The sequence below is a fragment of the Pteropus vampyrus genome, unplaced genomic scaffold, assembly GCF_000151845.1.
Source record: "Pteropus vampyrus isolate Shadow unplaced genomic scaffold, Pvam_2.0 Scaffold8, whole genome shotgun sequence".
NCBI lineage: Eukaryota > Metazoa > Chordata > Mammalia > Chiroptera > Pteropodidae > Pteropus > Pteropus vampyrus.
In genome coordinates this window covers 16665995-16681058 of record NW_011888789.1, presented here as the reverse complement: position 1 = coordinate 16681058, position 15064 = coordinate 16665995, and the positions used below count along the sequence as shown (strand labels likewise).

At 39.4% G+C, this 15064-nt stretch overlaps 1 protein-coding gene and 1 long non-coding RNA gene across 2 annotated transcripts in view; one reads left to right on the top strand and one right to left on the bottom strand.

Annotated features, from left to right (window-relative positions):
• Window positions 1-42: 42 nt before the first annotated feature.
• Window positions 43-15064, bottom strand: part of PSD3 (pleckstrin and Sec7 domain containing 3) — a 407146-nt gene continuing 392124 nt past the window's right edge. The window contains exon 16 of the mRNA XM_011373110.2: window positions 43-106. Within this exon, the coding sequence (XP_011371412.1) occupies window positions 89-106 (18 nt within the window). The 3' untranslated portion in view covers window positions 43-88. The remainder of the gene's footprint in view (window positions 107-15064) is intronic.
• On the top strand, window positions 102-4312 carry LOC111728983. Its single transcript, XR_002776042.1, has 2 exons — window positions 102-3078; window positions 3950-4312. It is a non-coding gene; the product is annotated as an uncharacterized LOC111728983 (long non-coding RNA).

Here is a 15064-nt window from a genome sequence, read left to right as displayed (position 1 = left end):
CCTGGGAGCACCCTTCCCTCGGGCCCAGTTCGCGGATACACACCGCTCTCACGGTGCTAACTGCACTTCCAGAGTGGGAACTGTCCTCTCAGCCACCTCTGTATCTCTGCTGATGAGAAAAATTCAGGAAGTGGTCAGTAAATATGCAAACATAATTCAACAGAAAGGAAGAATAAGAATCTGGGAGACCATCAGAACCAGGCATGGGGATGGATAGAGAGGCAAGTACAGACTTTCAAAGAGGAAAGCAAGGCTGCTACACGTGTGAGGAAACGAACAAATTCAACGATTTAAAATAGGCTCTCGCAGACTGAAACAGACCCCTAAAAACCCTTTAGCAAAGAAGGGATACTCTGACCTCCTGAGCCTTGCATGTCCATTTCTCAGATGCTGGGGAGGATCACTTTCTCAGCCACATTCGCTTATTTAATGCTATCTTCATCAGCAGCTAATTTAAAAATCTATTTCACATTGACATTAAACTGCATAATTCTACAAGATTAATTGATAATAAGACTAATTTTACATCTGTTCAGTTACTTGAGATTCTCCAGTATCCTGGTGTGAGAAAACACGCCCAGATAAGATAAGAGAGGTGATAGCAACATGCCCTGACTGCCAGTATCTCTTTTCTTTCTAAATGCATCCAGGGCCAGGTCCTTCTGCTCTGATGGCTTTCCAATCCCCTCTTGAAAATACTAGTGGTCTTTGGGTGAATTATTTAATCACTCTAAGTTTTATTACTCATCCTTTACAATTACAGAAGATAATATCACATCATGGGGTCGTTTGAGAGATTAAATAAAATAATATCAATAAGAGCACCTAGCACGATGCTTTGGTGTATGAATTTTAATTAAAAACTAATGTTGGAATTTTGTTTTAATATTGTCCTTTGCAACCCTTCTGTGGAATGGCCCTAGATAAAGCTTCTTTATAACAACAGCTTTTAGAATGTAAACAAGAAACTAAGAAATCTTTTAATGGAGCCAAGAAAGACTCACCCTATTCATAATTTTACTGATAGCACCATAACAAGACTTCCAGTTTAAAACAGTACCTGGCTGGCATTAAATACCACTAACAAAAATGAAAATGAGGGGGAAAATATCACAACACTAAAAATTAGGATGATGTATTTTCAGATTCTAGGAAGGAATTCTACTGATTATGAATCAGCTAGAGATTAACAAGGTTTCTCATAGGTTTGTATTATGAAATAGAGGCTGTGGGAAGGGCACAGCTGAGAGAGTAGGGCTTTTTTGAGGCAGCCAAAATATGGTTTCCCACATCTATCTACATCTTACAGAGAGTGACTCCAAGGGTGGGAAGAGAGGGATTGGATAGCAACATACCGCACCCTGTAGTTCAGGCTCGAAGAACAGAGCCCTGCAGGTGGATGCAAAGACATGAAGTGCCCCAGTGGAGGTGCTCATAGGAATCTGGTTCTTCAGGGCAGAGTGTCAGAGAAGAAGAAAGAGGGGCAGAGAGGATACCCACGTTGGTGCAACAGAGATGCACAGGAGGAAGGCCACTAGGGGCACAGAAACACATTTTAAAAGACCATTGATGAAAAACCATCTTTAAATGCCCATTTAATTTTATTCAGGAAGAGCAAAATACATTAAAATATTGAAAAACCCCCAAAACGTTGTGTTATCAAAGGAGGCAAAGCCGTTGAAATGGAATCGTTTGGTTAGCAGGCTCGCACAACGGTGTAGGTGTTCGATTTACTAAAACCGAAGTCCAGAGAATGGAAGATGGTTTAAGGATATAAATGCAGAGAGTAAAACAATATGAACTGTTAAAAACAGTATGGAAGATGATGACTTTTGGTTCGTTTCTTAGGAATATAACTTAAAGACATGCATCAATCAATAAAATGATAAAGAAAATGAGAAAATCATGTAATAATAATCTTTTAGTGAGAACTGTTAGACAAACAAGGAATTGCTTAAATAATCACAAGAAATGTGGTTTCAAAACTGAAAAGCAATGTCAAAAATGAACCTTTTTGGGATGATATACATGTGCAAACTGTATTGTTAATATTTGGGGCTTTAATCCCAAGTCAAAGGAATTTGTGATAGGAACTGCCGAGGTCCATATTATAAATAAGGGCAACTCGACACAACATCAGGCTTCCAGAATGGCTTTGGGGTGCTCTCCAGAAATGTTCTCCATCCCGAAAAGGGTGTAAAAGGGAGAGGAAGGGCGAGTCCACCCCAGCCCTACCCCCAACCAAGCATATTTTGAATCCTGACCAAAACCCCAGAGAAAAGAAATGCAAGCTCAGAGTCCAAAAGTCATTATAAATTCCTAGGAGAAGATGAAAGTCTGAATGAGCAAAGCTGTTTAATTAACCCTATTTTTTTAAAATAAGCTCTGATGAAGTTTACTGACATTCTGGGAGTAGCAGTTTAAAATACCTCTAATTACAGAGCATGGAAACATTAATAATATTGATGAGAATGTTGCTGGCACAGGCTTTGGGGATAATTTCCTCCCCAAGACTCAGAGGGACAGGGCACTCGCTGAGGCCTGTCCAGGCTCTGGTGAAGGAACTAAAATATAAGAGCTGATGTCCAAAGGGCATGGTCCTCAGGCAGGTTGGGTGGAAACATTCCACATGGCTGGAATGTAGACGATGACTTCAGGGTGCAGAGAAGGCTGTGAGGTCCATGGAACACTGGATTTGTGGGCTGGAGGAACTAAGACCAGCAACATGGTGGGTGTGATAGAAGACACGGCCATGGATGTGCACTGAGCACCAGTTACGAAGCTGCTGAAATTGTCTAAGTGAGAAATGCCTTGATGAAAGGGAACCAGTAAGGATAGCAAAGAACGAATTTGAAAGAGATGTAGAAAGTAGAATTTACAGGATCTGGGATGTGGTAGAAAATGAAAGAGAAAAATTTTTTTACATGATTCAAAATTTCAGGCTTAGATGGCACATTATTCAGAACACAATAAAAAAGAATCAACCACCAACACCCACGATACCATGGATGACTCTCAACTGTGTTATGTCTCAACTGTGTTAGCTCAAAGAAGATGCCAGACTCAAAAGTCTACCTGGTACATGATTCCATTTATGTGACATTCTGGAAAAGGCAAAACTATTGGCACAGAAAACAGATCAGTGGTTTCAGGGAGCCAGGCTCGGTTACAGTGAGACTACCAAGGGAATAAAGGAAGTTTTAGAGGTGGTGGGACTGTTCTCTACTGATTTTAGAATTGGTTACACTGGTGGAAGCTGGTATCAAAATTCATAGAGCAATGTGCTGAAAAGGTTAATTTTACTGTATGTAAATCATAGCTCAATAAATCTGACCTAAAAATAAATGTCTGTCTTGGGCAACTGGGTAGGAAACGATGCCACGAGGGAGGGACAGCTTTTAGCTGCGGGTGGGCAGGCAGAGAGGATTTCTGTTTGGATGTGTTGAATTTGAGCACCCAAGAGATGGAGTCCAGTAAGCAGATGGACACATGGGTGTGGAAGAGCTTGTGAGAGAGGTGTGGAACCAAAACGGAACTGGCAGCCATCAGCTCACTGGAAGCAGATAACACTGCGGCAGGGGCAGGGTTGGCCCTGGAAGAGCAGCAAGCAGTGCTTGTGTGGGTCAGATGTGATTTTAGGTGTCTTCCCTCCAATTCCTTCCCTGAAATACCTCCAACCAAAGCTTGGACATCCTAAAGTTATTTAATTTGTCTGTTAGCATCTTTAAAAAGAAGTGATCCTGGGAGACCTAACAGTGGGAAAAAAAGGGAGGCTGATGTAATGATTACCTAATGTAAATGATTTAGGTCAGGTTAGGTAATGATTACCTAATGTAAATGATTCATCTTATAAGGTAGAATTTAGAGTAGTGCTCTTAAATGCTTCAAAACGTAGAGCATATTTCTCAAATTAATACATTTATCGTGATGTATTACTTTTCCCAAACAGGCCCCTTTCTCCCTCTACAATACTTATTAACCTCCTACAGAGAGTTCTGCCAAAGAGCAACTTGGAAAATTTTGCCTCAACTCAAAGGACTGAGACTTGGCAGGCATTCCCAGGGGAGAATCATCTACTGGGAAGGAAGGTTGAAGATGTACCCAGGACCTGAAGGTCCTTCCTGTTGCCTCAAACTGCACCTCTAACAGAAACTCATAGAGTGGAACGGGGAACCAGCCCTGTACCCCAGCTCATCCCAGCTCAGGCATAAACATGGGGGCAGGTCACTTAGCCCCCACTGCTGATTCTGGAATTCTAGCGCCAACCTCAAAGGCGCTATTGTGAGAATTAAATAAAGTAACAAAAGAGATAGTGGCTGTTTCTTTTTCTCCTTTCTTAGAGATTTTCTCCTGGGAGACCAACAGCGACATTGGACTGAGTCAGCAGATGCTGGTGGGAGGAAGTGGTGCCAGTGCCACTCTGCAATTTGTAAAAGTGATGTGGCCACACATGCTTAATCATACTTGTATAAACTAACAATTGATACGCTCTGGTTATTTTTAACTTTGCACTTTGAAAATAGTTATGGGCTCACAGGAAGTTGCAGAGTAGTACAGAGAAGGTCCTGTGTGCCCTCTACCACCCAGCTTCCTCCCGTGGTAACTGCGTAAATATGGTCCATGGGTAGAACACTGCTAACTAGACTACAGACCTCACTCAGGTTTTCCATGCACTCATGTGTGTGTGTGTGTGTGTGTGTGTGTGTGTGTGTGTGTGGTTCTACACAACTAGATTTGTGTAGCCACCACTATAATCAAGATAAGAATTAGTTCAGCACAGGAAAGGAACTCTCTCCTGATTGTAGGTTTTCAGATCACCCCCAAAGCAACACAGCTCTTGATTCAACTGCCACGTTGTATTAAGAATAGCAAAAGCCAGGTGCTTATCTCGCTCACCCACTTTCTCTCCCCTTGGAAGCTATTTAGTGAGGAACAGCAAGAGATGAGATGGGATGGGGTGGGTCTGGGTGGGGTGAGGGAGGTTTGATTTATCAAATATTCATTTCACAGAATCAGCCTCTTCTTAGATGAGAGAATTAAAATTTTTCCCCATTTTACATTGTTAATATTAGCTCAAAGAAGCATAATCGGGGAAATAAAGCTATAATGTCTGTGAAGAACAAAAATCTTGGTGTGCAAACAGAATCGAATAAACATTATGTGGAAGTTATGCAAGGTTCAGGGTGACTTTGAGAATGGCCTCTTCAATGATGGAGGGAAATGAAGATACCAGGAAAGTTGTAGCGTGTCACAGACTAAGATTCTGTGACTGTTAAATTTTATTATGTTCAGCGCAGGGAAAATTAAAATTTATAAAGAAGAGAAAAAGCCAAAGGACAAACAGAAGAGAAATGAAATTCTGCTGCTGTGGAAGTGCAAGGGAGGACGTGGAGGTCGGGTGTTTGAGGCCCTAGCTCCGGGCGCTCTTTCTTATAAAGATATGCTCAGGGAAACAGAAGAACTCTTCATCACCAGGGGCCTGACTGGGGTTTATGCCTTTGAAAAATCATAAAAATTAGTAAAAGGAAGGGGAAAATATAGAGAAAAAGAAGTTATCTTTTAATTATCCAGGAGTTAATGCTGTTGGTTGGACTTGTAAATGATCTAGACCTTGCCTTTTCTCCTGGTTCTTCCTGCATTTTGGCAAAGTTGTTGATCAAAGTTGTTATTCACTTAATCCTTATGGTGAACAACCATGCACAAAGCACATTATCCAAATACTAGCTTCTTTGATTAAGGTTCTAGAGATCTGGGAAGAGTGTCTAAATTTTTCATAGAGCCATCCAGTGTAAATAAATGTGCTATTCCCCAGAACCTGCATGCCAGTTGAAGATCTGCAGAGTAGCTATTAAGTTCTGCTTTAGGGACTTCTAACCAACCACCTGGAAGAAGATATCCAGAAAAATATAGAGGGAGTTAGAACTGTGTCAAGAGTGAAAGGGGAAATAAAGACAGTTCCTAATTACTGAAAAATCCCTCCTTTCCAACAATGCACCATCTTCCCTGAAACCCAAAGGAAAAGATTTTATTTAAGAAAAAAAGACAGTGGTACATACACAAAAATGATCATACCCAAAGGAACAGGTATTAAAATGGCTAAATGTTTTAACTCATATGATTGAGAACACAACTGAAATAATCTGTAAGAAAGTGTCGAGCACCTAATGTGTGACACATATAGGTATATGTTGAGTGAGACACACTGACCCTCAACGAGTTTGTAATCTTGTGGGCTGTAGAAAAGACTAACACACAAGAAACATTGTGGTCTTCTCCGTTAGGAGTTAAATTGTTTGTTCCAAATCATTAAGTGCTGTATTGTAGCTCAGGAAAAGGAGTCATCTGTGAGCTTTAGAAATAATAAAGGGCTCAGCTTTGACAGACGAACACAGCTAGAGCTGGTCACAAAAGAAAGAGAGAGCAATTGAAAGGAGGACAATACAACTGCATAGGACATCAGGTAGGGGACGGAACTCATGTACTAATAGACGAGAAGTCTTCACCTAGTAAGGAGAAGGCTGATGCTTTATTCCATGGTCATACAAAAATTAAACGTCCAAATGGGAGTCATTCTCCAGAGCCACCTTCTTGGAAACTGAGGTTGGTGGTAGGTGGGGAGGGGAGGTGGAAAAAGAAGACCTTTTTTTTTGGCTCATTTTTGGCCCATCCAAGAAAAACAATTTCAGCATGTCAAGTTTTTCTTGCAAGGATAATTATCTAATTTGTACATCCATCTTCAAAGGAGGAATACAATAGTTTTGAGCAAAGGCAACCTTGTAGGAATAAAAACAATCACTCCGATGAAGATCTCTTTCCCAGGTGCTTATGATAACAGCACCTACTTCGTGGGGTTATTGAGAGAGCTAAATGAAGCCTTTTCTCTGGGCTTGGTTCTGGCTCTGAAAAATGGCGAAGTATGCCAGGAAACTTATCTGAGGCCACGTGACAGGAAAGTCTTATGGATGGAAGTCAAACGATAAGCTCGTATGTTTCCAGAGAGATAGCAGATGCTACATTTCTAATTGTTTCAGTTAGGAGTCAACTCTATCTAGTCTACACAACTCTCTAGGAGGGTAAGTAACCTGAGAAGGGAACTGCGCTGTAGTGGCCAGTGTCTCTCTGGAGTGGCCTCTGGCCTTCCACGGTCCTCCCGCCCCCGCCACAAGGATGGTGGCCCACTGTGAAGAACTTTTAAGATTCAAGGACTATCTGAAAGTGTGCTAGTTCCTAGAGTTGGGGTGGGTATAGATTTTTTCCCAACCCCAGCCCAAGCCTGGCTGACCAGTCGCTCTACTCCATTCAGGCTGCTCACAACACAACGAGTGCCAGGCCTCCATGGCAGACTAACTTGGGTTCCACTGGATCCTTTGGAGCACAGGGGTGTGGACTTACAAAACTCAATCCTCTCAACCTCATCAGTCAATAGGGAAATTAAAAATTAAAACCACAATGTCATACCCTACAATTCATTGAGATGGTTAGAATAAAAAGATAGAAAATCCAAGTGTTAGTGAGGATGTGGAGGAAACAGAACTCTCACATACTGCCTATGGGAGTATAAATGTAATTGCTACAATCACCCTAGAAAACTATCAGCAGTCTGTTAAAACTGAACAAGCCCAGACCAAATGACCAAGTAATTCCCCTCCTAGGCATATACCCAACAGAAATGCATATATGTTCACCAAAAATATGTATAAGAATGCTCATAGCAGCACTATTCATAATAATCCCAAACTCAAAATGTCCATTAACAGAAAAATGAGTAAGTACACTGTGGTGTTTACACAAAAAGAATATTATAAAGCAAAAAGATAAACAATCTACAACAACAGGGCTGAGTCTCATAAATATAACATTGAGTAAAAGAAGCCAGACATAAAAAGCACATATTCTATGATTTCTCGTTATAAAGTTTGAACACAGACAAAACTAACCTATTACATTAGAAATCAGGAGAGTAGTTACTTTTAGAGGTGGGGAGTAGAGACTGGAAGGAAATATGAGGGGGCTCTCGAGGCACCAGTAATATTATCTCTCAATCTGGGTGCTGGTTATATGGGCGGGTTCAGTTTATAAAAATTCATTGACTTGTGCATTTATGGTGTCTGCACCACTTTTTGTACGTAGCTTATACTTTAAGGGGTGTAAAAACACGTTCGAGGAATGGGTAAAGACAATTCTGCTTATAGTTTGGCAGGAGCAAGGGGTGAGTTGGAGGATGAGGAGGGAGCGGTGAAGCATAGACATAAATAAGGGGAGGTACTGCACTGGGGACTGTTAGTGTACGATCTGAGAGAGGGCAGCTTGGGCAAAATTGAGGTCCTCCCTGCTGCAAAGTATGGCCTCCCACGTTAGCTGCTTTGAAAGGGGTGTTGTGTGTAAAGACATATACTGCCCACCCCCATCTCACCCAGCGATGATTTGGCAGTGGTCACTCTTGTCACTGTCATGTGCACTCTTCTCTGCCTTCCACCAACAGAGGAGGGATGAGATGTATTTTTCAGAAATTGCACATGCAGAGGAATGTAAGAAAATCAGCCTGACAGGCTGGCAGATTACCTGTCTCAGAGCTGCAAGGATAAGGCTGGACAAGAAGTTAAGGGCCTGGTTGAGAGGGATTGCAAAGCCAAGAAGAGATCTCCAGACTTAATCAAGAGGGAAACTGGGTGCTCTCCACTAATCTGATCTAGGAATGTTAAGATAGAAGTGGTAGAACCAGACAAATCTGCTACTATCAGCTAAATAACCTCTCCAAGAATGGCCTGCTTGCTAGGAGGTTATTAAAAAGCCACCATAAATATATTAGAATTTCTAGGTTTTAAACAAGTTTCAAAATGCCCCAGTTCATGACTTCAAACCATAGTACGACAAATTCTAAAGCTGATGATGAAATTCAAAAATACTTTATTATTTAAAGGAAAAAAAAAAAGAGCTTTTTATAAACCAGGCTATAAAATAAGCTTTTGAAATAAGCTTTTGGAAGGCTTGGCGGAATTAGAAAAGGAGGCCAGATTCCCTACAGCTCAGGTCAACAGAAATCTGTGACAAGGTTTCAAGTCACAGAAGTGAGCTTTATACATACATGCTAACATGAAGAGCTTTAGGTGGAAACTCTAGAAATATTTTCATTTCACTTTTATATTTATTAAATGTATGTTCAGATGAAACGTATATACACATACCGAGAGCCAAACACAGCATCAAATGTCTTTATTGAGGATGACACCTTAATGACCATTCAGATGTACAAGGGAAGAGTTTTTAAGGAGAAAGCACTTGGATTATAGAGAGAAAAAGGAAAACACATTCTTTATGGGTATTTATTTGGACACCAGGAATATCTTCATCTTAATCTTAGGCTTGGACTCACATTCGAGGTCTGTCCTTTGCAAGTTTCTGTGGCTTCCTCCCAGCATCATAAAGCAGCATCGTAATGCCATGTGGGAAAGTAAAAAGAGCCTTGGGTTGGGAGCCAGGCCAGAGGACCCTAATACCCTAACACCTGGGACAGCTCTGGTTTACATCTGCTGTCTTGTCATAATTCTTAAAAACATTCCCTTTCACTATCAAAAGTTCTCCGGTTTAAGATGTACATTTTAGGATGGGGTACACTGATAAACAACCATTCCTCCCTGCACCAATATCCTTTCAGATGTGACTTTTCGGCTTCTCCAACAAAAAGTAGAATCTTCCCGCTCCTTGAATCTGGACTCGACTTAATGACTTTGCTTTACCAGTACAACACAGTGAAAGGTGGAAGGGATGGGCCAGTTCTAAGCCCAGGCCCCAGCACACCTTGCATACTTTCAGTTTTTCTTGAGAACATGCCACATGGGCCTGCTGGAGGCTGAAAGATAAGGTGGAGCAGAGACAAACAGCCAGCCGAGGCCATCGCAGACCAGCTGACCCCCAGGTGACCTGGCAACTGACCGGTACATAGATGAGCTCAGTCAACATCAGAAACCCACCCAGGAGAGCTTAGTTAAATTTATGGTCTGTAGAATTGTTAGCTAAATAAAAGTTTATTGTTTTAAACAACTAGGTTCTGACTTATTTGTATGCATCAAAATCTATATAGTCACCCTAGTTCTCATCAACACTTTGTCTATAACCATCCCTGTGAATTTGGATGAGTCCCTTAACTCTGCTGGAGTTAAATGTTAAGTGAAGAGTAAATAAATTTTGTAAAGGGGTATCATGCATGGCCTGTATTGTTTTCTTACTGCTGTTGTAATGAGCTACTAAAAATTTAGTGGCTTAAAACAAACAACACAAATTTATTCTCTTACAGTTTTGGAAGACGAAAGTCCCAAATCCGTTTCAATAGGCTAAAGTTAAGGTATTGACAAGGCTAGTTTCTTCCGGAGGCCCTTGGGGAATATCTGTCTCCTTGCTTTTTCTAGCTTCTGGAAGCCACATGCATTCCTTGTCCTGTGACCTTTTCCTCATATCACTTCAACATCTTGCTTTTGTGGACACATCTCCCACTTCCTCTCTGACATCCCGTCTCCCTCTTAAACAGATCCCTGCGATGACGCTGGGCCCACTCAGATATTCCAGTGTAACCTCCCCATCTCCAGATCCTAAACTTAATCACATCTGTAGAGTCCCTTTTGACATATAAAGTAGCACTAGGACCTGGATATCATGGGGACCATTACTCAGCCTCCCACATTTCCCAAGAACTCTGTGCATGTTAGGAATGCTCTTGAGTACTGGGAAATAGAGATGCCAGAACAGTTTCTGTTCTAAAGTCAGGAAATTGGACTAAAAGGATTTCCATGGATTCTTGAACAATAATAATTGAATACTCTAACTCTGTGCTGCCACAATTGCCCCTGGAATAGTATATGTCATTGCTTAAGGAGGGATATAAGAACCAGCATTGTTCATTAAAGGCTTGAGGTCCAAGGGCAACTGTTTCCCAGTGCTCCATCCTAAGTGAGTCACTTAGCCTGAATGCATTACATGTTATATAGGCTATACCAGAGATACTGATGGTTTAGTAAAGGCAGCAGGGAAAAGAAGTGGAAACTGAATGAGAGGGCACATGTTAACTTCAGTCTGGGAAAAGAGATGTTCTAAATACAAGCTATTCAATCAGGTGACACACTGTAGAGTGTGTGTGGTGGAGGGTGCAAGAGAGGGCAGAGGGTAACAATGGGGAAGAGTGAGCAAGAAAAGAATGAAGCATCAGGAAAAGGGAGAGGAAAACTACAAAGTGGAAGAAAGGAGGAACAGCTCAGTTTGGTAAAGTGAATCTTATAAAATACCAAATGGCACAGGGACCACAGCAGGCAGCTCAGGCAGAGTGAGAGGCGGAGCTGCCATCCCCGGCCTCCTGCCGGGACCCACAAGGCGGTTGTATCCATTACCACTCCATCTGCTTTTATGATTAATTGCTTTTGAAGAAGCATTTATTCTCAGTGGAAAAGTATCAGAATATTAAAAAAAAATATTTCTAGAGATGATAAAAATGATGCCTTGTCTAATTCATGTTGAATTCGGAAGGAAAACAAGGCTAGCCCATGTGTTACTAAGAGAGAATTTAGAATTAAATCTCAGATTCTCCCTCCCTAGGGACTCTTGACACCTGAGGATCTTGTGAAAACAGCCAACATGGAGAAGACTCACAATGTCAATCAGAAGAGCAACAACAGCAATAATAATAACAACTATAATTTGCTCAGCACTTAATATGTGTCATGGACTAGGCTAGGAATTCTATATGCATTACCTCATTTGATCCTGAAAATAATACCGAGAGGTAAGTTCTGAACATTCTTGTTTTAAAATAAATAATCTGAGGTACAGAGACTTCCTGGTTCTCAGGGGATAATGACAGCAGTCTAAATTAGAATATACCCGTACAACCTACAAAAACTACGCAACTTACAAAGGAGTTCAAATAAAACTATCCTTAAAAACATGCCTACAGAATGTGTTCCTCTACAGGAGAAAAGAGTACTAAAATTCATTTGCGTCTAAGTAGGAATATCTTAAAATAATCAGAGATAACTCTCGAGTGTAGAAGTAGCGAATCAGAGAGAAACTACAAAGAAAAGCAAGAGAATAGTGGGGGGCCGACTAGCTGTGGCAGAATACAGATCAAACAACCCCCCGAGAGATGGAGTCTCACTCCGATTGGAGAAATTCTGAGAAGCTCTGAGACCTGGTGGAGAAGAGCACTGGCTAAAGGGGACTTACAAAGAAAAAACTCAAAAGCATTCAGAATTTGAGATGACAATTTTAGGAAAGCATCACTTCTGGGAGAAGAGGAGGCAATTAGAAGCAGAAGGCTTGGTTATGAAGAGAAAGGAAGAAGCAAGAGTTAGAAATTACGGGTCCCATAAAAACAAAGGGAAATTGCAAAATCTATTAATACTTCCTCCTTCAGAAGGCACCATTTATTAAAGAAATTGAACCTTGCTACTCTAAGAGAAGAAGGTACAGTCAAATTAAGAAACCTACTAAGCCATGCAAATTCCTTACTCCTGACTTTTTTTTTTTTTTTAAATCATGTGTTATTGTTGGTCCAGGAAAACATAATGCATTTCAAATAACAAGAAAAAAATAGCAGTTTTTCTACATACATGTAAGAAGAAAACAGAACATAAGAATTTGATTAAAACTTGTCCAGTCTTCTCTCTATCCTCCTAAGAGCAGGGAAAATCTCACCTCTTAACCAACATCAAATATCATAGATATCCTTGAACAAAAAATTTGAAATTATGAAAAATATCTCAAGATTTTTCAAGAATTTGGAAATCTAAACTCCCCTCCTAAAAAAAAAAAAAGAAAGAAAGAAAGAAATAAGAGTTTACCAAACTTCAGAAAGAAATGAAAATCATCTCAAAAATTAAGATTAAATTACAAGGGGCACAAAGGAAATTACTTGACTGAAAATATAATAAGGAGCACTGATGAGAGAAATGATATAGCTCGAACAGAGAAAATAAAATTAAGAAGAGTTGTAAGGGAACAGACAGAAAGTGGCATAGATATAAAGGGCAAGCAAAGAAGATCCAACATACATAGAATTGAAGTCCCAGAAAATAGAAAAAATAAATAAACACTGATCTTTAAAATTGAAATCCTAAGAAATGTCCTTGAAATAAAAACTAAGTGTACACATTGAGAGTACCAACTGTGTACCCAGAAATATTGAACCAGGGTAGCCAACTATAAGACATATCTTATTAAAATAATCAGACTTTAAAGATAAAGGAAAAAAAATTTTAGTTCTCAAGCTTAAAGGTTGAACTGTTTATAAGGGAGAGGACCTCGGCTTGGCATTAGACTTCTTGAAAGTAATATACAAAGCAAAACAAAAGCAGAGCAATATCTTTAGAAACCCAAGAAAATGTGAGCCAAGGAATTTTATATTAAGTAAAATAGTCCTTTAAATATCAAAGGTATTGAAAAAGTTTTTAAAATACAAGAACTCTAGAAATATAACATTCAGAAAACCCGCCTAAGATATCTACTCGAACTTGAGCTTCATCCAACCAAGAGATAACTAGGAAAATTCTGGTAAAAAAATGTGTTGGTGAGCATTGAATTTATTTTTATATAAAGGCTAATACAAGCATGGAGACAGAAGTGGAGGAATAATATGACACATATATTCTGACAAAGAAATAACAAAACCAAAAAACCTAAGAGAATGGAGAATGAAAAGGAAATGTAAAATAAATTTAGTAATTGCTACATAGGTAATGTGTAAAAAAAAATATTACTTAAAGCTGACAAATCAAATAGAAGATAATAAGTCCTCACTTAACATTGTCAATATGTTCTCGGAACTGTGGCCAAATGACATATAATGAAATTTTACCATAGGCTAATTGATATAAACAAGAGTTAAGTTCCTACACATTTCATCAATGTTACAATGAAACAACATCGAATGAAATGTCATTATTTGAGGACCTTACTTTATAAAGAACACTACCAGAATAAAATTTTAAAATACCATAAATATCAGAATAAATATATATTATCCGGAGAGTAAAAAGACAATCCACAAAATGGAAGAAAAATTTTTTCCAGGTTACATATCTGATAAGAGTTTAATACCCAGAATATATAAAAAGAATCCTACAACTCAACAACAAAAAGACAAACAACAAAATGGGCAAAGGATTTGAATAGACATTTCTCCAAAGAAGATACAAAAATGGTCAATAGCACATAAAAAGCTTGAAGTCATTAGAGAAATACAATCAAAACTATAATGAGATGTTACTTTACGCTTACTACAATGGCTATAATTCAAGACATGGAAAATAATGTGTTGGCAAAGATACAGAAAATTGGAACTCAATTTCTGGCGAGGAATCTTCAATTGCTGGTGAAAATATAAAATGATACAGCCACTGTGGAAAGGGTTTGGTGGTTCCTCAAAAAGTTAAACATGAGATTACCACATGGCCTAGTAATTTCACTCTTAAGTATATATTCAAAATAATTGAAAACATGGACTTAAACAGATATTTATATGTAAATGTTCTTATCAGCATTATTCACAATAGCCCAAAAGTGGAACAAACCAAGTGTCCATCCAAGTGAATAATAAACCAAAAATGGCACATACATACAATGGAATATTTTTCAGCCATAAAAAGGAATGGAGTTCTGATATGTGCTACAACATGGATGAACCTTGATGTCATTATGTTGAATTAAATGAGTTAGACAGAGAAGGACATATATTGAATGAATTCACTCATATGAAGTATCTAGAATAGGCAAATTCATAGAGACAGAAAATAAAATAGGTTAGCAGAAGCTAGGGGGAAAGGAGAATGGGGAGTTATCGCTTAATGGGCATAGAGTTTTCGTTAGAGGTGATGAAAAAGTTTTGGAAAGAATGGTGATGATTGCACAACACTAAACGTAATTAATGCCATTGAATTGCATACTTAAAACTGGTTAAAATGGTAAATTTTGTCATATGTATTTACACACACACACACACAGACACCCGCACAGCAATTTAAAATCCATAGAGACAGAATGCAGTTGGCAGTTTCCAGAATTAGGGGGAGAACAGAATGGG